The 27,054-nt window shown below is 38.3% G+C and overlaps 1 protein-coding gene across 1 annotated transcript in view; it reads left to right on the top strand.

Moving 5' to 3' along the window:
• Nucleotides 1-27,054, top strand: part of scyl2 (SCY1 like pseudokinase 2) — a 102,626-nt gene that overhangs the window by 40,725 nt on the left and 34,847 nt on the right. Inside the window, exons 7-13 of the mRNA XM_076297155.1 lie at nt 1,264-1,380; nt 2,660-2,785; nt 4,410-4,586; nt 8,650-8,772; nt 8,871-8,984; nt 9,349-9,481; nt 17,517-17,635. Coding sequence (XP_076153270.1) covers nt 1,264-1,380; nt 2,660-2,785; nt 4,410-4,586; nt 8,650-8,772; nt 8,871-8,984; nt 9,349-9,481; nt 17,517-17,635 — 909 coding nt within the window. The remainder of the gene's footprint in view (nt 1-1,263; nt 1,381-2,659; nt 2,786-4,409; nt 4,587-8,649; nt 8,773-8,870; nt 8,985-9,348; nt 9,482-17,516; nt 17,636-27,054) is intronic.

The raw sequence follows: 27,054 nt of genomic DNA, 5'->3' as shown, positions 1-27,054 counted from the left end.
ATAAAAAACTGGAATAGGGTACTTTTTGCATGCACACTCACTGCTGAGGGCCGTAACAATAAATAATGGGACTCTATTCCCAGATACAAGGCATTAAAGCCTAACTTTCGCCAAAATGCATCCTAGGGTGTTTTTGTGAATGTTTAAAAGCATAATTACATGCAAAGCGTCACTTTTAAGCTTGTCCGTGTTGCCGTTTTCGGGTCAAATGGCCTTTTGAATGGGAATCTTAGGGGCACTACTATTTTGATCACGTCAAATTCGCTATTTTTAAAACACTAAGAAGGCTTGACACAACATGAAACTTTGATCGAAGTATCATCAGTGTCTCTACACATGAACTTGAGCATTGAGAACATTGTTTACACAGAGTTTACTAAAAGAAAGGTTTTGAACAACTCACTTGGTTTTTCTGCTCGCCACCATCTTGCCAGTCAAAGAGTGAGTTGTCCAAAACCTTTCTTTTAAGTAAACTGTGTATACATGAACAATGTTCTCAATGCTCGAGTTCATGTGTATGCTCTGGATGGTTTAAACTCCTTTTGCCTTTTTATCATATCAATTAGGTGTTTTTTATATGCTACACCAATTACCATTACAGAAATAAGCCATAAGTCATGACCATGGGCATTGCACCAGTTGATGCTCAGAACAGCTTGTTATTGTTGCGTGACAACGGATGGAACCCAACACAGATGGCAACAACTTATTTTTTTTTTAGTGAGGATGCACATTAAGCTTACAACATAAGCAGGCTTAAATCAGAATTAGCCATCTTAAATTAGCATAACATTGTTAGCTGCATGATATTACCATTGACCATTACCATTAGGGGGCAGCCGTGGCCTACTGGTTAGCGCTTCGGACTTGTAACCGGAGGGTTGCCGACCAGAACCCCGACCAGTAGGCACGGCTGAAGTACCCTTGAGCAAGGCACCTAACCCCTCACTGCTCCCCGAGCGGCGCTGTTGTTGAAAGCAGCTCACTGCGCCTGGATTAGAGTGTGCTTCACCTCACTGTGTGTTCACGGTGTGCTGAGTGTGTTTCACTAATTCATGGATTGGGGTAAATGCAGAGACCAAATTTCCCTCACGGGATCAAAAGAGTACTTATACTTATACTTGAGCTTCTAATGTTATGCAAAGTGAAGAAAGGGAATACAATAACATTCTGATTAACTATATAGTTAGTTCGTTTTTAAACAGACCAGCCTGCTAGCACACAGTGATGAATGTTACTGAAATATGCAATGTTCTAATGTAGCTGAGTCGACTAAGTCCTGCAGTCTTGAGCCAGATTCCAGAGGACGTTTGTGAACATGTGAAGATGCTCCTGAATGTCACAGCAAATGTGCGTCCTGATGCCGATCAGATGACAAAGGTAAGGCCCAAACCAACATGTTTAAAGACTCTGGCTTTCCTCTGTTACATTCTTAAGCTTGCCTATATGAGCTCTAATTGGGACACTTAAACATGTAATTAAAAGAGCTATAGACCCTTTCAACTGCATAATCAAACATGTGTTCCTAAGGTATGTCCTGTGGCATAGAACACAACAGAAAACAACATTGAGCTAATTGAGGGTAACTTGGGGACAAACAAAAATGTAAAAATCTACATTTTGTAGAGCATCGTCCGATTCCTTTTCATTTCAAAGTTTCTGTGTTGGTTTTGAAAATTTCAATCGGAAACTCTCAATCAAACAGATTGAAAGGGTCTTTATGTAAGAATGATCACTAGCGTCTAAAACGCAGTCCAAAATCAAAATATTGCAGTCCAAAATCAAAATATTTGGTATTGAACAGTTTGTATATTTATCTACACATGTTTACATCTGGCTCCTTTGCTGCCTAATGGTAACTATATATTCTTAAGTGGCTATTTAACGTCTTCAGAGCAAGCCTGCTATGCAAAACTAAATGGGGGTATGGCTACATAACGATAGGTTACCACTAACATTTCTTGTGTGTTTGCCAAAAATGTCCTTTGAAAGGACATGCACATTTATCTGTAACTTTGAAAGGACATGCACATTTATCTGTAACTATCAGGAACATAGTGATTGTACGCAAACTCATATTTTAGCCCCTTTGAATGTTCAGTGGCTTACCCCACCAGCTAACTAAATATCGGAGGTGCCTATAACTTAACGGTAAGTTACTCATGAATGTTTAATAATAACCCTTTGGAATATTGCTCTTTGTGGCTGCTAGTGTATAAAAATGTATGTCACTTCAGGAAAGCATAATCACGTTAACAGTCTTCGTAGCACACCACCACCATTTTCAATACAATATTCTGGCAACTATGGTATGAATACATTTTATATATCTAGACATGGTAGGTAGTACAATCAATATTGAGGATAAGTAAGGCAACACCATGTTTACATGCAACATGTTTACTGATGGTCATTTAAGTCAGCCAAACCAGAAGTCAATCTGTAGCATTACCACAACACAGCTTCTGTTTATAGCCTACTATAGCACTTGGCTGGATAGAAATGTAATCGAATGATCATTCGAATTATCAGTCATTCGTCTATGTTGCTGTGGCCATTTATGATCCCATCAGCAACATCACCAGACAAAACTCAAGCCCTTGATGCGGGCATCAACAAATACCAACACACATGATTAAGTTCTCTTCATTTTTAACAGATCCCTTTTTTTGACGATGTTGGGGCCATGACTTTGCAGTACCTTGACTCACTCTTTCAGAGGGACAACCTCCAGAAATCCCAGTTTTATAAAGGCCTACCCAAAGTCTTACCCAAACTTCCAAAGGTGAGAAGATACAGTTGTTGTTAAGGGTACAGCCTTTCTTTGTGTGTATAATATGCTTCAGATGTGAGAGCCTGAAAATATATATTGTCATATAAAGATGCATCGATATGGAATTTTAGGGCCGATAACAATAGCCGATATTTATTGGTTTGTTGTGTCCGATACGATAAGTAAGGGATAATGGACGACACGCCGTTCGACTATACAAAGTTAATACACATTCTAGATGGTAAAACGGTCCGACGCAAAGCGGAGGGGCCATTCCATCTAGAAAAGTGTTAACTTTTTAGAGTCAAACGGCGTGAAGTCCATTATCCCGCTTATTCCACTGTTGCCACTTGCGTTGTGTTAATTTCCTGTTATAATGTAAACCTTTTAATCTCTAAAACTGTCTTGTTTGTAGAACTACTTCTTTCTGCCACATATCAACTAATTTTTCAACTTGAAGGACAAACTGCCGTTACTAGTTCTAAATTGATGGTTGCTATGACCAAAGGCCAGTCGTTAGTTCCATCTCTCCCGTTGTCAAGCAGGCATATGTCAGGATTCTAATGAACCTTAGCTTTGAAACATTGCTGTTTTACTTAGCCTACTTGTCATTCAACTAGCTAAAATCCACCTCCGTCATATGCTACAATGTTGCTATGTTCTGAACGTCTGTATTTTACAGCTTGGATGCAACGTGACAGTTCATTTAAACTTAACAAGTTAGGCAAATTAATATACAAGTGTGATACGGCCAACAAATTGGATCTACTTCATAGGTGTGCAAATAACATATGGTTAATACACATTCTAAATTACACAGGACAATGGGAAATTCAACCAAGCAGTGGAATAAGTGGTGATATTACTGATAAAAAAAATGTGTGAAGTGAATTGGGGACAGCATTTAATAAGCATCATTGAATTGCAGTAATTTTACCTACCACTAATGATGGACAGAACTCATAGTAGTCCTCAATGGTACAGCAGTCAACAAAATAGCTGTAGCCTAAGCCTATGTGTGGCTCCTTTAAGTGAATTTTGAGTGAGTGGCCAGCAACAGTGACCTGTCTGGAACTAAAGCAGGAATGGTTAGCATATTTCTCGGTAATAATACAAAACCCAAGTGAACAAAATGCAAATATAATAGGCCTACTAAAATGCAACTTAGAACTACTTATCTACTCGCCCCACCGAAGAGTTTGTTTATTTGTTTCCCCGACTAGCGGGGTAAAGTGCAAACACACCAGCACAAGACAGCTCAGTAGGCTGAGCTCCACTCTGCTTAGGTTAAACGGAGGAAGAGGATTTTGGGATGTACAGATTCAACGCAGATCCACAGCTCTTGTTAGAATGGTGAAATACATCCACACTGCTGACATTATTTTGAGGAAGTATAGCCAACCAAGCTCAAGTAAGTCAGTGTAGCCAGACGGTGTAGCCAGACGGGCCTTACATGCCCCTAGTTGGGAAATTAGGGCTTTAAAAATATCTGCGCTAATTATCGACCGGAATTCTGTTATCGGAACGATAATAATATTTAAATTTTTGCCAATATATCGTGCATCCCTAATTCTATTTTGTGGTGTTATTATATTTGTCCATATCTGAGACATAATCTATGTTACTTTGCTTGCAGAGAGTGGTGGTACAGCGTGTCCTTCCAGCATTGACCTCTGAGTTTGTCAATCCAGACATGGTCCCTTTTATCTTACCCAATGTGCTGCTGATAGCTGAAGAGTGTACCAAAGAGGAATATGTCCGCCTTATCCTGCCAGACCTGACACCTGTATTCAAGCAACATGAACCTATCCAGGTATTGTTGATTTATTGTATGTGCCCACACCTATACCCATAAAGGTAGTTCATCTTGTGAAGTAGCTGCATTGTTTGGAAATGTATTATTCAAATGCTGTAAAAGGTCTGCAACAAGTGATCAACTTTCGAAACTATAGCGTCATCCCCCCTCGTCACTGATTGGGCCGACTGATGGAAAAGGTAGTGAATAGTATCTCCCTGAAAGGGGATCTAGATAGAGGCCAGTGGCCAGGCTAGCGTAGTCCTGCGTATCACATAGACCACTGCACCACTGGTAGTCAGGTCTTTAACCAGCTATGTGCCATGGAAGTGTAACACTTCATATCCAATAAAACTTAAAATAAAGCTGCAAGCAGCATTGAGGGTGCCAAACATCTCAACAGGGCAGAGTTGCCATTGCTATTATAGCTGACATGTCAAGCAAGAAAAAATCATGTTACTGTCCCTAATCAGTGTGCCAAATTTCAAATGTTTTTACCAGACGGTTGGTTTTATGGGCTGCCATAGACTCCCATTGCAGAATAAAGATGTATAATAATAATAATAATAATAATGATTATTATTATTGTAATAAAAAAATAATTATATAAACTCTATGGGTCGATGCTTGACCTCCAGTAAGGTGATTATTACATTATTGGCTGTCATTGCATTTGTAATGGTTTTTTTTTTTTATCCAGCTGATAACGTAATAACCTGCCAGCAATGTACTGTACAAAGTTATGATGCTATTGGTTCAGAAATGTTATTACATTATTGGCAAGTTTTTACATTATAGGCCATTATTACGTTTTTGGCTGCTACAGGGTCCCTGAAGACCACTGTGGTGCTATAGCAAGTTTTATCTCTCTTAAATGTTTGAGAATTTCCCCTTTTAATGGTTTTCATGCTTGAGTTAAAAAAGCACTTAATTTAAACATGATTTGTCTATATCTTGTGAATAATTGTGATTAACTTATATAAGTGTCTGTTAAAGGGGAACTTGGCAACTATTTCAACGTAATAAACCCGTTTAGAAATCATTTGGATGGTTAAATGACCTATTCCGGTGAAAATGGTGACTATCCCCGCTGCCCCTAGTGTCCCCAGGCGGAAAACCAACCTTGCAACATTGAGACTGCCGTCCCGGAAAGAGAAGTGAGACACAAGAAACTCGTTTTAAATCGTGTTTCTTGCCTTGTAACATCCACATTGTTCTGCCGCACTTGCTAACCGTTTCGCTAGCTTGTAAACAAATCCATGTTAAAATAGCATAATGCACAATTTCTCCAGCAGAGGGGGAAATATAGTTAATCCTGCCAAGTTTCCCTTTAACTCACTATATATACACTATATATGTTTTATATCATTCTGTGTAGTATAACGTCAGTGTAACCCATTACACTGAACCATTTTATTTCTATGTATAAGGACATTTTGTAGTTACTGATCTGTTTTAAAGAAATATTAATATTTGCAATTATAAAGCAAAAACACAACAAATAAAATAGAGGGTTTTAAATGGCTGATAGTCATAAAACTTTACAGATTTATTTATATTGGCACATATGAAACAAATCCACCACGAGGGGGCACTACAATAAGCATATTTACATGATGGCGTATGTCTCAGTAACAGCATGGGTCCCTTCCCCCTTAGGGTGGTCCTTATCAAGTCCAATTTTTTTTTTTTTTTGCAAAATGTTCGTGTCTTAACCTCTTAAACTGTTCCTTTTAACTTCAAAATTAGAAATATGCAAAAATGTTGACAAAAAATATATATTTAGAGGTAGCTGAATCATGTGGAAGATTGCCTATGTTAAGCTGTGCTGCATTATTGTGATATGCAAGTAATATTAAAAGTAACATTAAAATGAACTACATTTTATTGAAATCAGAGCAACACTGACATGACAACAATGACGACAATCTCAAAAAAAGCACAAAGTTTTCAACAATCCCACATTTCTGATGCTCAGCATAGGGATGGAGAAATTAAAAAAAAATCTTAACCGGCCACTGAGCCTCATTAACCGGTTAAAGTCGGTCACCGAAAATTCTATAACTGCCATTTATGATACCCGTGTCCTGTCGCGTGTCTTTCTCTGCCCGTGAAACAAGTTATCCCCCCATTTTAGAATGGTTAGGCTCCCATCACACAATGTTAGTTCGTGCCCTTTGTATTATACATTTTCCCCAATCATTGTCCACTACTTGTGGAGGAATAAGGGTTTTGTTTTGGGGAGAAAAATAATTGCTTTCCCTGCGCACCCACGCACAGGCACACATTACGCACAACGTTGACCTTCCATGCAACGCAGCACCGAGCTCGGGCTATAAAATGCTCACGTTACAAAGTCACAAACAGAGAGCGCTACATTTGGTGGTGTTACAGAAAAGTATATTAAACGTAAAAAAAGTTTTTAGGCCTATATGTTCTAACTGTTTACATAATGGGTAACATGCTTCACATAAGCCTTATTTAGGTTAATAGTGGCGTTTTTTTTTTTTTTTTTAGCTGCGCAGACAGGACCTGTCATGTAAGGCGTACAAATAGTCACTGTAGTAACCGGTATAAACTGTTTTTGGAATGGCTACATGAGCTCTGCTGCGGCAGAGCCATGGCTCTGTGCTGTGGTTGCGCTTAATAAATTCCACCGTGGGACGGCTCATGCTCACATTTATCATTTTTAGATATTGAGTGATCATATCGCCCCATACAATACAACACCAATAACACGTGTGTGCGCAGTGTAATAACAGACGCTGGCTGGCAGTGTTTTTTTTTTTGTTTTTGGCAGAACATTTTAACCGGTCAATGTTGATTCGGTCAACCACCGGTTAAACGGCTACCGGTTAACATCCCTAGCTCAGCAGCCAGTGTTGACTTTTTGCAGTCTGGATAAATCTGTCAGTGATCTTCCATTCTAATAGATGGCAGATTTAATCCAACTAATTCTGGTATGGTGGAACCAATCAAATAAACTTCACTTCTTGTTTTTGCCATGATTTTGCTCTTGGTACACAACACAACTGCAAGAAAGCTGAGAAAGGAATGGTGAAGGTGCCTTTTCCTCATACAGTTTTGTGGCACATATTTGGGGTTCCGTGGATACAATTGTTTTTGAAAGACTTTTGCTCTAAACCCAAACAATAACCACTGTGATCATCAATAGAAATATGTATTGATTCCACCAGGAAAGCTAAATCTGCTAAACCGGGTCATGGATGGATTAATTTGGATTTAGTTTCTGCAATAAGTAAACTGAAATATGTATCTAAAATACATATTTAGGAATATATGGTGCATTAGATGCTTCTATGGAGATTGTTTTGGGATTTTACTAGCCAGTTACAACATCTATTCAAATGATCTGTTTTTATGAAAATCATCAAACAGAAAATCATCTCAAAGTTTAAAGCTATTGAGCTACCAGTAATTATTATGTTATTGCCATAAAAATTGGCATGCTGTATTTTCTTACATAAAGGAACAATTTGAAGGGTTAAGAGCATGACAATTGGAGACTTCAAAAATAAGGACCACCCTATTCCCCCTGCATGTCACCTACATACCACATTGACAAAAATGACTATTTCAGTTTCAGTTTGTCACTCATTATTCTCTCCTGGTTAAATTTGGTTTAGGTATAGCAATCAACACTTTTCATCCATGCAAATTTCATGTGGTCTCAAGTAAGAGATCTTGTAATGTTTTTTCAGATGTTTTGTTTTTATTTGTTTTCTTCTTATGCTCTCAGGCCAGCAACATGGTGAGTCTTTAGATCTAGGACAACGTGTATATCATTATTGTTGTTGTGGTTGTGGTTGTTTTCACCGTCAACTTCTACAGAACATCATTTTGATAAAAAGAGGTTGTATTTGCAGATCTCCTTAGATTTGGATATAATAAATATGTACATGAAGGAATTATTTTTCATGGCACAGTATACTGTATATTGATTTATTTATTTGTTTGTTTTTCTCAATTTTGCAGTACGATTTGTGTGTGTTCTGTGAAGTGATTAAATAACTTTGCTCAGAGACTCTTTTAAATATTCCTTACATCATTATCTGCGTAGATCCTCCTAATATTCCTGCAGAAGATGGACCTTTTATTAACCAAGACACCAGCAGAGGAAATTAAGAGCTGTGTTCTTCCAATGGTGTATAGAGCTCTTGAGGCCCCATCCATCCAGATTCAAGTAAAGCAACAGAAACACTTGAAGCAAATTGCAAGCAATGTTGTTATAACCAATATATGTTTTTGTAGTGTAGTTGTTACAATGCCTGTTTTTCATAGGAGCTCTGCTTGAACATCATCCCAACATTTGCCAATCTCATTGAATATCCTTCCATGAAAAATGCACTGATTCCACGTGTTAAATCAGCCTGCTTACAGACTTCCTCATTAGCGGTGAGACATTTCTTTTGTACTATCCACAAAGGCAGTTTTTTTATCTGCTAATGTAACTTGTGGAAGTTCATTAAAGTGCATGCCTCCCAAGAATACACACAGAGTTGACAGGCATGATGTTACTGTATTTATGGAAATAAGGAGATATGCATATATTAAAACATCAGTATGTTTATTGTTTGTTTAACTGTTCAGAACGATTAAAAGACAGGCTAAAGAATCCAACTGAATAACATGATAGCCAAACATTTCTCTTTGTAACTTCTGTGTAACTCTTTCCTGGCAAGTGTCATTTTAAATGTCTTATGAGACTTTCTTCGCCAAAGCATGACTAGCTTATTGTTTTCCTGTCTGTTGTTTGCAGGTTCGGGTGAATTCCTTGGTGTGTTTGGGGAAAATTCTTGAGTACCTAGACAAATGGTTTGTTATTGACGAGATCCTGCCTTTTCTACAGCAGATTCCCTCTAGAGAGCCTGCTGTCCTCATGGGGATTTTGGGTAATGGACTTCCATACACTTTTGAGACTAATTGAAGAGTTATTTTCCAAAATATTGTCCCTTCGATGGGAAAACATCCTGTTTAGAGGTGCTATGTGGAGCTATGTAGGATTTGAGCTGTTCTGAAGACAGCCACTTGGTAGGCTACTCGGAGCTGCTCTAATCTGAGAAGCAGAGCATAGAGCATTTTTGAAATTACATCAAAACAGTTGTTTCTTCACAGTCTGTTGATTAGAGAATATTCTTGCAAGAATCGTTAACATTACCTGGTCAGTAGATATAGCTCTTTGGAGATTGTTTTCACTTATTACTAGTCCTTTGGCTCCAAAACAAATACACACATACCGTGTCCAGGGGAAAGGCTCAAGTCGTGAGAATTATTTACAACTGCAAATTAAAATATAAATATTTTGCAATTTTGCAAATATTTTTCTAGGGGGAGCTCGCCAAAATACTCCAAACTACATTGGATTGCTTTAAACTAAAAAATCCATATAGTACCTTTTACCTTTAGATGTAGAGCAGATGGCTAACAAACGTTCAGAAAAAGTCCTGTTGGCAAATTTGAGGAAAAGTCGGTAAAGGGGCTATTTCACACAATTTGAGGGTGCTGAATTCAAATATTTTGTTTACCAAGCTCAATTTTGAGTTTTAAGCTATTTTTAAGTAATTCACATACTTTTTGGTTTTGCCATTAGATATCATAGGAATTGCTAAAAAGAAGGCATTAATATACTCTTTATGTATCAGATATGTTGTAGGACAGGACAGGAATTACCCCAATGACCCTCAAGAAGCAAATGAAAATAAGCTACAACTAAAATATAAATTGAAATAATAGCTAAAATGCAGTATGACGTTTAGAAACAAAATAGATTCCTTGATAATAAATTAATAGAATAGTAGGTGACTGCTCATTTTTCTGTAGAAAGTACTTTATCACTAACTATTAAGAACAGTTGTCAGTCTTTACAGAGGATTTACACTGTATTTTTTTTACTGTAAAGGCGACGGTGCTTGCCTAGTTAAAACATCTCACTGGTGCTCTTTCGTATCATTCAAATTCCAGCCATGCAGAAAAATGGAAGAGTGTGCATGTTTGAGGAGGGGTGAAGAGTGCTATGGAGATTGCATTATTTGCAAAAAATTTATGGTTATGGGATTTTGCAGACGCCTTTGTCCAAAGCGACACACAAATACAAAAACAACATAATATTTAAAATATAACAGGGAACAGATTAGAATGTTGGTCAAACTATAATAAGGAGGATAGCAATAATAAACAACAATGTCAATTCAATTAATAGCCTAATAAAATAAGCAATGAAAATGAGGGGAAAAGCAATAATAAACAATAATGTCCATTCAATCAATAATATAAAAAACAATGACATGGTAAGACTATAAGGAGAATATCAATAATAAACAATAATGTCTAATTAATCAACAGCCTAATGAAAATAAAACAATATTATAGAAACCATAATACATAAGAAGCACTTAAAGACTTAAGTGCATGTTGAACAGGAATGTCTTTAGACCCCTCTTAAACAACCCAAAACTAAAAGGAACAGAGACCACTGGGCAACTCATTCCACCAACATGGAACCACTGAGGAAAAGTGTCTTGAATTACACCTAGTGTTTATGACTGGTCGACATAACAGACACTCATCAGAAGACCGCAGTGGGCGGTTGGGGATGTATGCCTTGATTATTGAATTAAAATAACTAGGAGCAGATCCAGTCAGTGTCCTATAGGCCAAAGTGAGAGATTTAAATTTAATTCTGGCTACTGTAGGGAGCCAATGGAGAGTAACTAGGAGAGGAGTTACATGTGTCCTCTTTGGCTGATTGAAGACCAGGCGTGCTGCAGCATTCTGAATCAGCTGTAATGATCTTATTACACAAGCGAGTAAGCCAACCAAGAGTGAATTACAATAGTCCAGCCTGGAGGTGACTGGTTTAAATAAGAAGTTGTGTGGAATCTTGCTGAGAGAAGTTAAGTCGGTCATCAATTACAATGCCCAAGTTACGTGCCGATCTAGTTGGGGTCAGTGAAGTTGAGTCAAGCTGAATGTTAATCTGTTGGGGAATAGTTGTTTTAGCTGGAAACACCAAAACAATTTAGACGAGATATCCTTTATATCCATATCCATAGCATAAAGTGCAACAAAAAGAAACATTCTCCAGTGCATCATTACTGATATGATGCTGAAAGGGAAGTGGACCTAGGACAAATCCTTAGCTATGAACTGATTAATGTCCCTGTACTGTAGCTATTGCAGATAGCGATGGTTATTTGTGAAGTGGAAATAAGTCTACTCACTCAAGTGCTGTCTAGCAATGTGGAATGTCCAGTAGTGATCACTGCAAAAACTGCTCATTCAACATTGGTAATAGATGCTCAAGATCTAGTTATGTCTTTAGGACACCCATCTGACTGCAGCACATTTAAGAAGTATGCAGGAAAGTTTGTAAGAAACTTTTGTATTGTTATTTGGTATTTGTTATGTGGGAGCAAATGATGTTAACTATCAAAGAAATAGACCTAATGTAGGAATGCACATAGATATTGCAACAGATAATGGTGTAGGCCTATCTGATGATGACCTGTGTTTGTCACGTTTTCAGAGAGTGGGACTCAAGTTCAGATATGACAAACACCCAGAATTGACTCAGATGAGGAGATTTATTAACAGAGACAAAAAACAGAGCTTCCACAGTCCTGAGAGTAATCCACAGGGAACAAACTGGGCCAATCTTCAACAGAAAGCAGTCTTCAGAAAAAGCACAAAAAACAGTTCAGAAAGAAACAGTCGTAGAAGGCAAAACCCCAGCAGGAGAACAGGGCACAGGCAACTGGACACTCCAGAGAGGGTGCAGGTGAAACACAAAAGTAAATCCTCCTTCACGGCAGTAGGCCAGTCTTCATTCACCGGCAACAAAACACCGGCAGGCAAAAAACAGAAAAAACTTGGCAAAAGTACTAAATCTTCAGGCAGAGAACACAGTTGATGAAAATCAGGCAGAGGTCAAAACCAGGCAGGCAAAAACTCAGTCAGGCAGGCAGGCAGGTCGCACTCGAGAACTGCTACGAGAAGACGGAACGTTCTGACAGGGAGGCAGACTGGTAATGGGGATTTTAAAGCCAGCTGAAATTGCGATCAGATGCAGGCTGATTGACGCTGATTGGTAGGCAGATCAGAGACACCAGTGGAAGCAGGCGAGAACCAGGAGCAGACAGAGGAAGGGCGGAGACTCAGACCGACAGCAGTGGTACACAACAGCTCCTGCAGTGCGGGACAAATAGACAAAACACTAGGAGGACAAACCACAAACAGAGAGTCTGACAGTGGTTGAAACATACTTATTAAATTACACTGGGGGCAAAGAAGACTATCTTCACTTTTTTCCCTTTGCAACTGTCAAAGAAATCCCATAAACACGGGAAGGCCTAGGGTAGCCTACATCAGATGGCCTAAAGATTAGGCTCTTCTGCATAGCATTAAGTGATTTGCATGCAGTACTTTGAACACTGACCTTGATCTAGCCTACTTTGGCTATTTAAAGGTAATTTATTGCCAAAACACCACACAATATAATTGAGCTATAACAAACAATAAATGACTTAATCACACACAAACTACTATTTTACTGACTACAAAAATAATAATGAAGGAAGTTTAGAAGTTTAAAAACCCAGAATTGACCAAAAGTGTACCAAGTTCAACACAAATGACTCGATACACTTGGAGGAGGCCTGCATCCTTTCTTTTCCAGATATTTTAGGATTTTGATATTGTTTCAGTATCGAGTATCAACATATTTATGGCAGGTATTGTATCGAAGTCATAATTTTGGTATTGTGACAACACTATGCCAGAGCCACTCTGTTTTCTAGATGTTGAGGATCGGAGGCTCTACCATCAACAAGTGATGCTGCTCAGTGGCATATTAGAAGAGCTCATTATCAAGCTCTACTATGGAGGCAAGCACACATACCAAATCCAGTGTTACTAGAAGTAAAATGTTTTTTACCTGTCGGTTGTTTCTGACGGTAGATGCAGTTCTGAATTAGGCTTATTCCCGCTATCTAAGTTCATATGTACTGTGGGATATTTTCTGAGTTGAAGGTTATCGGTGCAACTTGTTATTGTGATGAAATGCATTAAACACCACATGAGTGACTCACTATGTTAGCAATAAAAATATGGTTGTGTTTTGATTAGAATTTCCGAGTTTATTACATGTTAACTGTAATCGTGTTCCCATTAAATACATTAATAAACTATAGTATGGTTTCTTTAATGCTCAAACATGTATTTAGTGTATTTAGAGAACACTTTTATTTGGTTTTAGTGATTACTTTTGAAATCAACCCAATTTAGGGAAAAATAAGCAATGAAAATCACTATTTTATGTTAAAATGCTGATTATGTGGCTTAGAACTCAGAATTGAGCTTGGTAAACAAAATATTCAGAATCAGCACCCTCAAATTAGGTAAGAAGGATAGTTTACCAACTTTTCCTCAAATTTGCCGTCAGAAGTTCTCTTCTGTGAAGTTGCTCTCCCTCTACTTTTAAATTTGGGATTTAGTCAATCACAATAATTACACAGTACTTTGCTCCTTAAAAATGTTTGTACAAGGTTCATATTAGTATCTAATCATGCTAATAGGATATTAATTGTTCCTTAATGACATTAAAATTAGGGATGCACGATATATCGGCGGCCGATATATTATTGGCCGATAAGTGAAAAAATTAAAATATTATTATCGGTCCGATAACAGAATTATGGCCGATAATTTGCGCCGATATTTTTTAAAGTCCTAATTTAGGCCTACGTAAGGTCCGTCTGGCTACACTGAGCTACTTGAGCTTGGTTGGCTATACTTTTTCCTCAATATAATGTCAGCGGTGTGAATGTATTTCACCACTCTAACAAAATCTGTGGATATGCGTTCATTTGGGAATCTGTGCATCTCAAAATCCTCTCGTGAATTATCCGCCATTTAACCTTACCAGAGCGGAGCTCAGCCCTATCTAAAGTCTTCTTGTGCTGATGTGTTTGCACTTTACCGCGCTGGTCGGGAAAACAAATAAACAAACTCGTTAGTGGGACGAGTACATAAGTAGGCCTAGTTCTAAGTTGTGTTTTAGTATTATTTTTGCATTACTTTAGCTTGGGTTTTGTATTATTACCTAGAAATATGCTAACCATTCCTGCTTCAGTTCCAGACAGGTCATCATAATAAGTTATTAAAACCTTCGGGGCTAACCCCTTTCATTTCTGCTGCAGCAGGTTGTGCGCAACAGAGTAGACGGACATAAGATACAGTCTGAGGAGTTGCAGCTTTATTCAGTTACCCGCAGTTGAAACTAAACCTAAGTTTCCCTCACAAACTCTGATTTGGTCGCTATACTGTAGCTTATTCCCAGCTGAGCCGTTTATGAGTGTTTAGTCCTAAATGAAAACGATTCATACTCTCTAGCCACTCACTCGCAATTCACTGACGTCAGGTTCACTTAAAGGAGCCACACATACTGTAGGGCTAGGCTACTGTTATGTTGACTGCTGTACTATTGAGGACTATTATGAGTTCTGTCCATCATTTGGTGGTAGGTAAAATTACTGCAATAAAATTATGCTTATTAAATGCTTTCCCCAAATCACTTTTCACAATTTTTTTTCAAGAGTAATATTATCGGTTATCGTATCGGTATCGGCCACAACAAACCAATAAATATCGGTTATCGTTATCGGCCCTAAAATTCCATATCGGTGCATCTCTAATTAAAATTATCCTTTGTGAATATTTCCCATGATTGCAAATTGCAACCAAATGAATATATCTCTCTCGCCCCTAGCTTTCCAAATGCATACGGTAGCCCCTTACAGTACATGCCTTACAGGCACCTTCTCATTGCACTGACCTGTTTCAGTGTTTCTTTGTGCATCATACAGTATATTTATAAACAAAATGGCAGCAAATTCAGAGGTGACGGCTGCGAAAGCCTGCAGTAAAGTCAGCTTTCCAATGGTGCTGGTCGCTAGTTGTTGTGAGAAAAGGTTTGCAAGAAAAAATTACATGAAATGTTATCATTTATATTCTGCATACTGCTCTGTGTCCATCTCCACACTTATTGATCTTGGTGGAATATCTCATAAATTCTTCACTCAACAAATGGCAAACCACAAAATAAACAGCAGATCCTGTGATAGCCATCTCAACGGTAACTCTCTGTCCAACTTCCAATATGTTCGCGGAGCATTACCACCTTAAACTGTTTGAGTGTTAGCAAATGTTTGTGGAAAATTCAAGACAAACAGAAAACTCTCTGCAAACGTTTTCCTATGTTTGTGAATTTGAACACATCTTTGTTCACAGATTCAGAGGAGTAGGCACATTCTTCATCCAATGGTTCAGTGACAAGACTTCAGTGAATAAAATAATTCATGATGAATAAGATATTTATGTCGGTACATTTTTGTCTAGAAAACCCCACCTACACAAATATAAAAAGATATTTTTTCTGGCATGCCAATTCCATGAGACGGAAATTGGATTTCCTTGATTTAAAGATTATATAAGATATATATAGGTATTATCACGTCATACATTGCCAGACATGGCTAGGAAAAAAACAAGATAGCATGTATAGATGTCCCTTACAATGACCATATGAAGAGCTTCAAATTAAAGATAGTAAAATCATACTGATAAAACAGACTTGGCCCCAAAGGGTTAGGAAATGCTTGATAATGTCAGCTTGCACATTGTTGAAACTACAATTTAGATATCATTAGGGCTGTCAAAATAACTGATTAATTTCGTTTAATTAATTTGAGAAAAAATAACTGATTAAAAAAATCAGTGCAGATTAATCGATTCCGTATGACCTTTGACCCTGAGCCGTTCTAGTCAGTATAAATTAGACTGTAAAATGAAGTCCTCTGCAATGTCTGCAGAAAAGGAATTTGCATATCACCAGAGTTCATCAACTCTACATCAATGCAAAGAAATAAGTGTTGACATTGAGGGGAGTGTTAATTTATTTTCATTGTGTCCCCAAGGTTATATCTGTGGCCTGAAATGCCTTGTATGTGAAAAAACACTTTTTCCCGAAGCACTTTATTTTGAATATATTTGAATTTGAAGCACTTTGAATTTATTTCCTCAGCATATTAGGTCATATCATAGATTATTGTGGCAATTATTTGAACAGTGAAAATAATAATAAGAGTTTTTGAACTTTAATGTCACTAATGCAGATTATTCAATGATTCATTTGAATTTAAATATTTAAAATACTTTCACAGCAAAAATTATATATGCGATTAATTTAGATTAATTAATCACAGAGTATGTAATTAATTAGATAATTTTTTTTAATCGATTGACAGCCCTAATTATCATACAAAATATAAATCACACATGGTGTTGTCGTTGCATTTTATTACACACTGTTTTTAACAAATTGCTAACTTGGATGACCTAGCTAACTGACCATGTTTGAGACATACTGTATGCTAACGGTGATGCACTTATGCTGACGTTACCATTGGAGTTTTATGAACACCTTCCTGCTGTTCTGAACAGGAATAAGTGTAAACCTAGCCTGGCTAACGTCAGACCTCATCTCATTGAGATGGGGTCTGGGAACTAGACATTCATTTTCTCGTATTTGAAACGTGGTTTACGAATGCCCAGAGCCGTTTATTGGGCGCTACGAATGTCTATCAAATGCGTCTGTACGTAGCTCATAACGGCTTCGGTGTGTCGTCATCGTCTTGCTGCCCTCCCTCCGTTCTGTGATTGGTCCCCTAACTGAGGCGAAAATTTGCTCCATGGAATCCAGGCTGCCTAGCAGCGTGAATAAACTTGCGCGCGTAAAGCAGCATGGGAAAACCCAGGCTAGTGTAAACCACTTTCAAGAGCAGGAATGTTGTTGAATTTGTTTTGGAATGGAATGACTGTTATTATTTTTTTCATCGTCGTCTAATATATGACTGTCATCATTTTCAACAGGAATTTACAAATGCACCTTTACACACAAGAAGCTGGGCATCCCAAAAGAGCATATAGCTTCTAAGAGCCTTCCTCATCTGATCTCACTGAGCATTGACAACAATCTTAACCTTAACCAGGTAATTATATATTTTTTTGCATCCCTACACAAGTCATATCTCCCCCTCAGTCTTGTAAGTAGTGCCAGAGACTGTCTTTTCAAAAGTCACTGATACAGTATGTTGATGGTAAGAGATGTGAGGTGTTTTGTACACATTCAAGATTGTATATTATTATTAGGGCTGTCAAACGATAATTTTTTTAATCGTGATTAATCGCTGAATTTTTATAGTTAATTGCGATTAATCACATATTTTATCACATGATTAAAATTCTATTATTTTGCATTTTTGAACTTTTCAGAAGTCCATATTAACAATATAAAGCAATTACCAGTATATCTTGATTGAGATTCAAATGAAGGCAAAGCAAGGTACTTTATTAACTTAACCAAATAGACCTACGTCTTAAAGTTATTTCAAATCAAGTTTCAAAAGATGTGTAGCAGACCTGAGGCAACTTAATGTATTCTTCAGAAATATAGCTAATATAAACTGAAATAAATGCTACATGCATGCACAAAATGTACACACATTATAAAGGGCATAACAAACAGAAAATACTTCATATAGCCTATATTCAATATCTTTGAGTTCAGTTGAAAATAAGGAACTTTTCATATTGAGAATGTGTGAAGGTGTGCAAAATGTAGCCTAAGTCTACAGCACATTTCAATAAAGTGCATAACAAACAGAAATAGCCTAGGCTACTCCATGTTTAGTTCATGTGTAACAGTGTGAGTGTAGGCTAAACAATGTTACAAAGGGTAAAGATTCTTGAAATGGGTAATTGCATAAAGACGCATGTTCCCTGAATTTTTCCAATAAAACACTATTATTATTTTTGATAAAATGTTAACATAGGCTATTGCTGAAAACCGTTAATATGAAACTGACTGAAGGGTCATTCCACGTCAACTCAGCCACCCATGTACATGACACCTCTCAGATTTTGCTGAAAAGCGGTGAAAATATGCCTTATGTTACCAAACTGAGGAATCTGAAGTGTCAGGTCAATATCTTAAACGGTTTGCCCGTGGTGTCCATTTGAAATTCGGGTGCCACGGCCCTAATTGACACATTGGAATTTCACATTTCATCCTTTGCCATTTTTGGAAGCCCATAATGTCTGTTCTAATAGTGGTAGAGGATCAGAATCAACATTCCTTACTGTTTGGAGGAGAGGTGGGTCACCAAAGTCCTACAAAATGTTGACAGCATGTGTGATTTTTCACTTTTTGGGTGGCCGTAGCACCACGATTAATGATCATATTTATTCTAAACAGGATTATTTGTTATATTTGGGAACTTTGCTCTTGCCAAAATTAATTTGAGGGTTATGGTACCACTGATGGGGGTTTTATGGGGGTCCAAAAATCCTCTCCGGCAAAGGTGACTTTTTTGGAACCCCATATTTGGACCCCCAAATGACCATGTGGGCACTTGATGATCCTAATGGGATTTATACCAGATAAAGATACATATTTGTTCTTTCTTTTAATGAAATAAATAAATTTTGACTATGAAGCTCCATAATATGAATTTTATTCTTCATAATGCACCATTTTGGACATTGTTTCCAGAAGTCTGGAATGTAAATCAGGGAGAATTTAGTGATGATAAAGCATGAAAATAGTGGAAATAACTTAGTATTATGCTCAGTGATGGCAAACAATTAAATACTGAGATGCTGTCACAGATTAACCCCTTATCCCCCATGAAAGAGACCCTCCATCAAACTTTCAAACTAAATAACAAGAATGTTACATAGTGTAAGACCACTACAAATAAAAGAGTTTTCCCTTGCCCCTGTCACTCTCCAAATAAAATTAAATTGAAAATTAAATAGTGTCTATAGTATTATCCAAGAAATTGTGGAAGCAGTGGCATCATTTTGTCATGGTAATTTTGGTCAAGTTTGTATTGGCGAGCACTGCGTCCATAGATGTCTGGCACACTGACACAGCAAATGATATGTTGGAATGACACCCAACAGGGGATCTGTCTTTGGTCCGATGGCCATTTGAGGATGTTGTTGACACACTTCATGAATTTCACTAAAACATCACCATGTTCATCTGAACGTTCAACAATGTTTCCAATTGTTGTGTCAGTGTGCCAGACATCTATGGACGCAGTGCTCGCCAATACGAACTTGACCAAAATGACCATGACAAAATGATGCCACTGCTTCCACAATTTCTTGGATAATACTTAAAGACACTATTCCATTTAATTTTCAATTTAATTTTATTTGGAGTGACAGGGGCAAGGAAAAACTCACTTTTATTTGTAGTGTTCTTACACTATGTAACATTCTTGTTATTTAGTTTGAAAGTTTGATGGCGGGTCTCTTTCATGGGGGATAAGGGGTTAATCTGTGACAGTCTCAGTATTTAATTGTTTGCTGTCACTGAGCATAATACTAAGTTATTTCCACTATTTTCATGCTTTATCATCACTAAATTCTCTCTGATCTACATTCCAGACTTCTGGAAACAATGTCCAAAATGGTGCATTATGAAGAATAAAATTCATATTATGGAGCTTCATAGTCAACATTTTTATTTCATTAAAAGAAAGAACGAATGTGTATCTTTATCTGGTATAAATCCCATTAGGATCATCAAGTGCCCACATGGTCATTTGGGGGTCCAAATATGGGGTTCCAAAAAAGTCACATTTGCCGGAGAGGGTTTTTGGACCCCCATAAAACCCCCACCAGTGGTACTATAACCCTCAAATTAATTTTGGAAAGAGCAAAGTTCCCAAACATAACAAATAATCCTGTTTAGAATAAATATGATCATTAATCGTGGTGCTACGGCCACCCAAAAAGTGAAAAATCACACATGCCGTCAACATTTTTTAGAACTTTGGTGACCCACCTCTCACCTAAACAGTAAGGAATGTTGATTCTGCCTCCATTAGGCTACAGGCTACAATGAACTACCACACCAGTTTCCAGCCTTCTACCACTATTAGAACAGACGTTATGGGCTTCCAAAAATGGCAAAGGATGAAATGTGAAATTCCAATGTGTCAATTAGGGCTGTGGCACCCGAATTTCAAATGGACGGCACGGGCAAACCGTTTGAGATATTGACCTGAAACTTCAGATTCCTCAGTTTGGTAACATAAGGCATATTTTCACCGCTTTTCAGCCAAATCTGAGAGGTACCATGTACATGATACCCCGATTTTGGCTGTTTTCACTTGGAATGACCCTGAAGTAGGTTGGTTAATGTAGGGTCTGATGCTTAAGAAAAATTGTAGCCCTCAATATTCAATTCAGTTCAATTCAATTCAGATGTATTTGTTGTATACAATTATACAGAGTATATGTAGTGAAATGCTATATGTAGTGAAATAGAAAAAGAAGAGAAGGAGAAGAAATGTCTAGAGTGCATAGTATAAGTATATAGTATATATACTTTTTTGATCCTGTGAGGGAAATTTGGTCTCTGCATTTAACCCAATCGGTGAATTAGTGAAACACAAACAGCACACAGTGAACACACAGTGAGGTGAAGCACACACTAATCCCGGCGCAGTGAGCTGCCTGCTACATCGGCGGCGCTCGGGGAGCAGTGAGGGGTTAGGTGCCTTGCTCAATGGCACTTCAGCCACGGCCCACTGGTCCAGAGTGCTAACCAGTGGGCCACGGCTGCCCCAACATGCTTGTGTTTCCAACATGCTTGTGCTCCTGCTACAGTCCTCATTCAGAATCCGGATAGCTTGGGGATAAAAACGTTTCCGCATTCTCTCTGTGTTGGCCCTCAGGCAGCGGTAACGTTTCCCAGAGTGTAGGGCAGAGAAGAGGCAGTTGTTGGGGTGACTGGGATCTCTGGTGATTTTCTACTCTCGACTTTACACTCCTGATGATCTGGAGTGGTTGGTAAACTTTCTGCTGATCACGCCTAAAATCTATAAGCATCTCCTTAGTCTTGGTAACATTTAGGAGTAGGTTGTTGTCTTGGCACCAGTTTGAAAGTCTGTCTACCTCATTCAAGTAAGCCTGCTCATTGTTCTTAGAAATGAGGCCAACTACTGCTGTGTCATCAGCAAACCTGACAATGATGTTGGAGTCATGTACTGCCCTACAGTCATGGGTGTAAAGGGAATACAACAGTGGACTTAAAACACAGCCCTGTGGTGCTCCTGTGAGGGTAAGGGATGAAGAGGTGTGGCTACCCACCCTCACCACCTGGGGTCTACCAGTCAAGAAATTGAAAATCCATTTACACAGAGATGAATGCAGTCCAAGATCTTCCAGCTTAGTGATGAGTGTAACAGGTTTGATTGTATTAAATGCCGAGCTGAAATCTATAAACGGCATTCGCACATAATTCCCTCCCCTGTTATCAAGGTAGGCTAATGCAGTGTGCAGTATAAAATTAATGGCATCATCAGTAGATCTATTACACCGATAGGCAAACTGCAGGGGATCTAGATTTTGGAGAAGTTGTTTCGCTTTAACTGTCTATCCCACGATAATGACTATTTCTGCAATGGGTATTCTTTTTTATCCTTGGAGGTCTTAAAAAAGTCATTACATTTGTACTTCAAAAATCCCCTGCCACTATCACCGCTGCATCCACGTTGTCACTCTGATGTTTGTTGAGCGTTTCATCAGTGTTTTTCAGTGTCCGCTTGAGGTGGAATTTAAACTGCAGTCATGATTTAACCCTTAGAACCCGATTGACGCAAAGTGCGTCAAAAAACACACCCTTTCTTCTCTGTTACATTGCTCCGGAACGGTTCATCGCAGCGAGATGAAACCTTTATTGCACGACAGAGCAGAAGTGGGGCTTTCCAACGAGACTACACACTTGTCTGTACGATCAAGTATGAAAATTAAAAAAAATCATGAAATTAAATCAAATTGCATCATATTTACAGTCTATACTTCTCTGCATTCACCTGCACACACATTACTCTAGTTTGAATTACTCGCGAACCCGTGATCGCATCGATATGGCAAGCATATCAGATGAAAGAGGGGGCACAGGGCTATCCATTGGTACCATGTTTATCGATCCTTCTGGCTTATAAAACCAGACGAAGTGACTGCAAAATAATAACGTCATGTACACAAACCAACGCTGCACACTCATTACTCTCGTTTGAATTACTCGCGGACCCGTGATCGCATAGATATGCCACGTATGTCAGATGAAAGAGGAGACTCAGAGCTATCATTTGATACCAAGTACATCCTTCTGGGTTATAAAACAGACGAAGTGACTGCAAAATAATAACTTCATATAGCTGGACTTACCCCACGTTTTTGTCTGTTCTTGTGGCAAAGCATGTTTATAATCCAATGCTATCATGTGTTTCTCTATGGCAAAGCATGTTCATATTCCGGTTTTGAGATCCTAGCAAATTCCTGCATGGCATCCAATTCAAGGCTCACATTGTATCCCAATTTCAACAAATAAACACCTTTTTTGCCTTTACTTTGTTCATGGCAATGCAGTAAAGAGTTGAGAATTATTATGACTGCATACACACAGGCACGCAGGCTAACACGCAACCTCGGGTCAAGTCAGGTCAGATCAGTTCGTGTCACAGATATGGAGCGCAGAAAGGTCATTTTTCATCACTAAATAAAAAATGGCATTTATTTCCGTAAATCACACAGCAAATATTTCTGTAAATTGCTCAGCCCCAGAGTATCCCTCCAACATGGCAATTATATTGCCCGATTCAGGACAGTCTGCCCTACACACACATGAAATGCATGTAGAGCTGTGAGCTTGCTGTGGTGAGATACATGTCGAAATATAAGAATTTTTATAATACACTTTTTATATTTTAATTCTTTAAAAATCTAAATAAAATCAATGCTAGTATTAATACATGAAATGATGGCAGATCTGAATAGCCTAAACTCTCCTGAAAAAAACAATATATAATATATGTGTGTGGCACTTACAATGACCAGAATAAATCCTTATGAATAAAGGTAGTGAAAATGCCCTAAAAACAGCTTAGGGTTCTAAGGGTTAAACTCCCGTGGTAGATAAAAGGGTCTGCATTTGACTGTGATGTATTCCAGGTCAGGTGAACAGTGTCTTGACAATACGGTTACATTTCTACTATCACACCACTTATTGTTCACCATGATGCGCACACACACCCTCCTCTGGTTTTACCAGAATCAGTCGTTCTGTCCGTCCGGTGAACAGAAAGACATTCAGAAGGTCGAATCGCATGATCTGGCACTGACGGAGTTATAGCCATGTCTCGGTTAGACAGAAGATGTTACAGTCACGCACATCTCTCTGATATTTCAGTCTTGCCCTCATGTCATCTAGCTTGTTTTCCAAAGATTGGACATTAGCCAGCAGGACACTCAGCAGTGGTGTGCGGTGGGCCTGCTCTGAGCCTGTTCCGGACTCCAGCTCGCTTTCCGCAATGTTTTCTCTTTGCACATCTTTTGAAGTTGCGCTCCGCATTCCAGAGAATCTCAGTCAAAAAATGTGTCCAATAGTGTGTCAATCAATGCCTGTCGACTGTACATTACATGACACAATGATAATAATAATAATACATTTTATTTAAAGCGCCTTTCAAGTCACCCAAGGACACTGTACAATAAGAGAAAAGGATATAGACATAAGAGTAGCATAAAAACATCAAACAGAGACCGTATACAAGAGAACATAGACATAAAAGCAACATATACAGGGACAGTACAAATAGACAGTACACTTAGTAAAACACACTAAACATTCAGCAGGGGACAGACATTGCCAACAAAAGTATAAAAAAATAAAATAAAACCGTAATAGAGGAGCAAGTGGGATGGAGGAGGCAAGGTTATGAGTATGAAGGAAAAGCAAGAGTGAAAAGGTGAGTTTTTAACATGGATTTAAAGGTGGACAGGGAAGTGCTTTGACGTAGTGCAAGTGGGAGGGAGTTCCAGAGTTTGGGGCCAGCCACGCTAAAGGCCCTGTCACCCATGGAACGGAGATGTGCAGTGGGGGTGGATAGGAGGTCGGCATCAGTGGAGCGTAAGGTGCGGGTTGGTTGGTAAGGGGTCAGGAGGCTTGAAAGATAAGAGGGTGCAAGATTATGTTGTGCTTTGAAGACAAGAAGGATGATTTTGAATTGAATACGGTATTGTACAGGGAGCCAGTGTAGTTGATTGAGGATAGGAGTGATATGTTGCCAGGACCTGGTACGGGTGAGAACTCTTGCAGCGGAATTTGAATGTATTGTAGCCTGTCTAATCTCTTTGCTGAGACTTGGTGTAAATAAAGTGCATAAAATAATGAAAAATATTAGGGTGAAATTTCAAGATTACAGTGACCTCTATACCTAAAAGGGCCTAAATCACCCTTTTGACACAGGCCGGTGACTGTCATAAGGTAGTAGACCTAATACACAATTATCCTAGCCTGGTGTTACCATCCTACGTACTTCTGGCCAAAATTTGATTTCAGCCTCGCACGTAGTCTGGCCCAACCTACAGTATACGGCTCGCGTGCGGCCGCGCCAATCAGCGAACAGTTGAGTGATGACGCGGAACTTGCCTGCCGAGTTGCTTGTAGTCCAGCGAAGCTTGTAGTTCAACAGCACAGCAACAATGGCGACGGAGGAAGAGACGCTAGAAGCTATCCGCGAAGTAGTCTCAACTCTCGAGGGCATCACGCAATTAAAGCAGGAACAAGAGGCTTGTCTTTTTTTATTAAAATTTTTTTTTTTTTCAATTTTATAAATGGCAAGGACGTCTTATAACTCTCCTTCCAACTGGCTTTGGGAAAAGTTTGATTTATCAGATGGTGATAGCTAAACCTAAACGCACAAGTGTACTACATGCATCACTACTTATCATGTTTTCAAATAAACGTTTGCTGCTCGTTTTTCTCCTCCCTACTCTCAAATTACCTTAACAAAATCAATGCGGCATAGGCCTACTTAAGGAATGGAATGTTAGGCATAAAAAAAAAAAATTTTTGGTTCCTGTTGGTTGTCAGTTGAGGCCATGGGTCGGTAGGGAATTTTTTTTTTTTTTTTTTTTTTTTTTTCCAGTGGCAGTAAGGGATAGGTAGAAAATCAATCCCACCAGGATTTCGCGAGGTTTTTTGAGACTGTTGCGACCTAAAATGCCTGGATGGAAGTTGCGGTGATTTTAGCTGTTTCTTGTGGAGAAATTGCGGGAGGAAGTGAAAATTGCAAAAATAGTTTAAATTTAGGGCAATTAAGGTTAGTAAGACCAAAATCACACTGATAATCATGATGCTTATTAAAAAGGATAATCAAAGGTAAACAGTAAGGATTACAGAAAATCAAAGTAGGCCTACTTTATTTGTGAAAATGCTTTGACTGAGGTCATTCACAAAGCATTATAGTAGAACTGTCCAAAAAAGACAGTCACCTAAAGAGATGGCATCATGTCATATGTTTCAATACATTCATATATTTTGTTATTCATATTAAGTTCATATCTTTTTAATAATTCATAGTCTGTGGCCTGCATAATTACTAATAGTCAAGTAAGTATCTAGTAATTTCATATTGATTTAAACTATTTGACTACACTTCTGTTTAATGTCATTACATTGGTGGTGTACGTCTAATTGACTGCCTGCCCCTTTAAGGACGTGAGAGTAGCCTAAGTACATTTCTGAGTGGATTGGAAGGCTTTTCTTTTACTGTCTATGCTTGCATCTCACTGTGTTCGGCTACGAGTGTAAATCACTTTTTGCATAGTGCATTACGATATGTGGACGCAATTGGGAATGTCTTCTATGTCATTAGTTAAAATAAATGTTAAAAAAAACAACTCGAATGAAATCATTATTGGATCATAGAAGAGGTAAATGTCTTGCAATTTTATTAATTTCTATGATTTTGGTAGCACTACTCAAACTAAGCCCACAAGCTAGCAAACATGACATAAGCTAAAAGGACATATCCAGGTAAACGTTTGCCAATGGGTTGCATAGCCTACTCAAAAATCAGTAAACCAAGTAGGCCTTAATTAACTTACTTTCATAGCCTAGGTAGGTTAGCAACACCAGGTTGAGAGATGCAAGTAAGCAGATCATTAACGTTAGCCTTCTATTTATTGTCGTCAAAACTGTAGAGGAACGAACACGTTAGGGCAGTCTTTGGTGTCATATGTAAAAGGTGCAGAAGTAAGTGTGCCATCTGGCTCAATATTTTGCGCGAGGGACTGTTGTGGTAGGTGAAATTTCACGGTGAAACTACGATGATTGGTCAAATTTGCGAAAAAGTTGCGGTGTTTGGACAAAATTGCGAGTGCCTTGGTTACGAAAACAATCGTCTTCGTGAACAGCTGTGCATAGGCTACTTTGTAAAAGAGAGAATACGCTCATCCCTATACATAACGCAAGGGGTAATTAATGTAATTATAGTTCGCCTTTTATTTGTGGATTTATTTAATATATTTAGTGTTATTTCTT

Source organism: Alosa pseudoharengus, unplaced genomic scaffold, assembly GCF_046254945.1.
Source record: "Alosa pseudoharengus isolate Yale_2024_CS ecotype anadromous, Long Island Sound unplaced genomic scaffold, YU_APseudo_1.1 YU_APseudo_1.1_scf_20, whole genome shotgun sequence".
Taxonomy (NCBI): domain Eukaryota; kingdom Metazoa; phylum Chordata; class Actinopteri; order Clupeiformes; family Clupeidae; genus Alosa; species Alosa pseudoharengus.
Note: the sequence above shows the minus strand (reverse complement) of the source record. Positions and strands in the feature narration are given on the sequence as shown.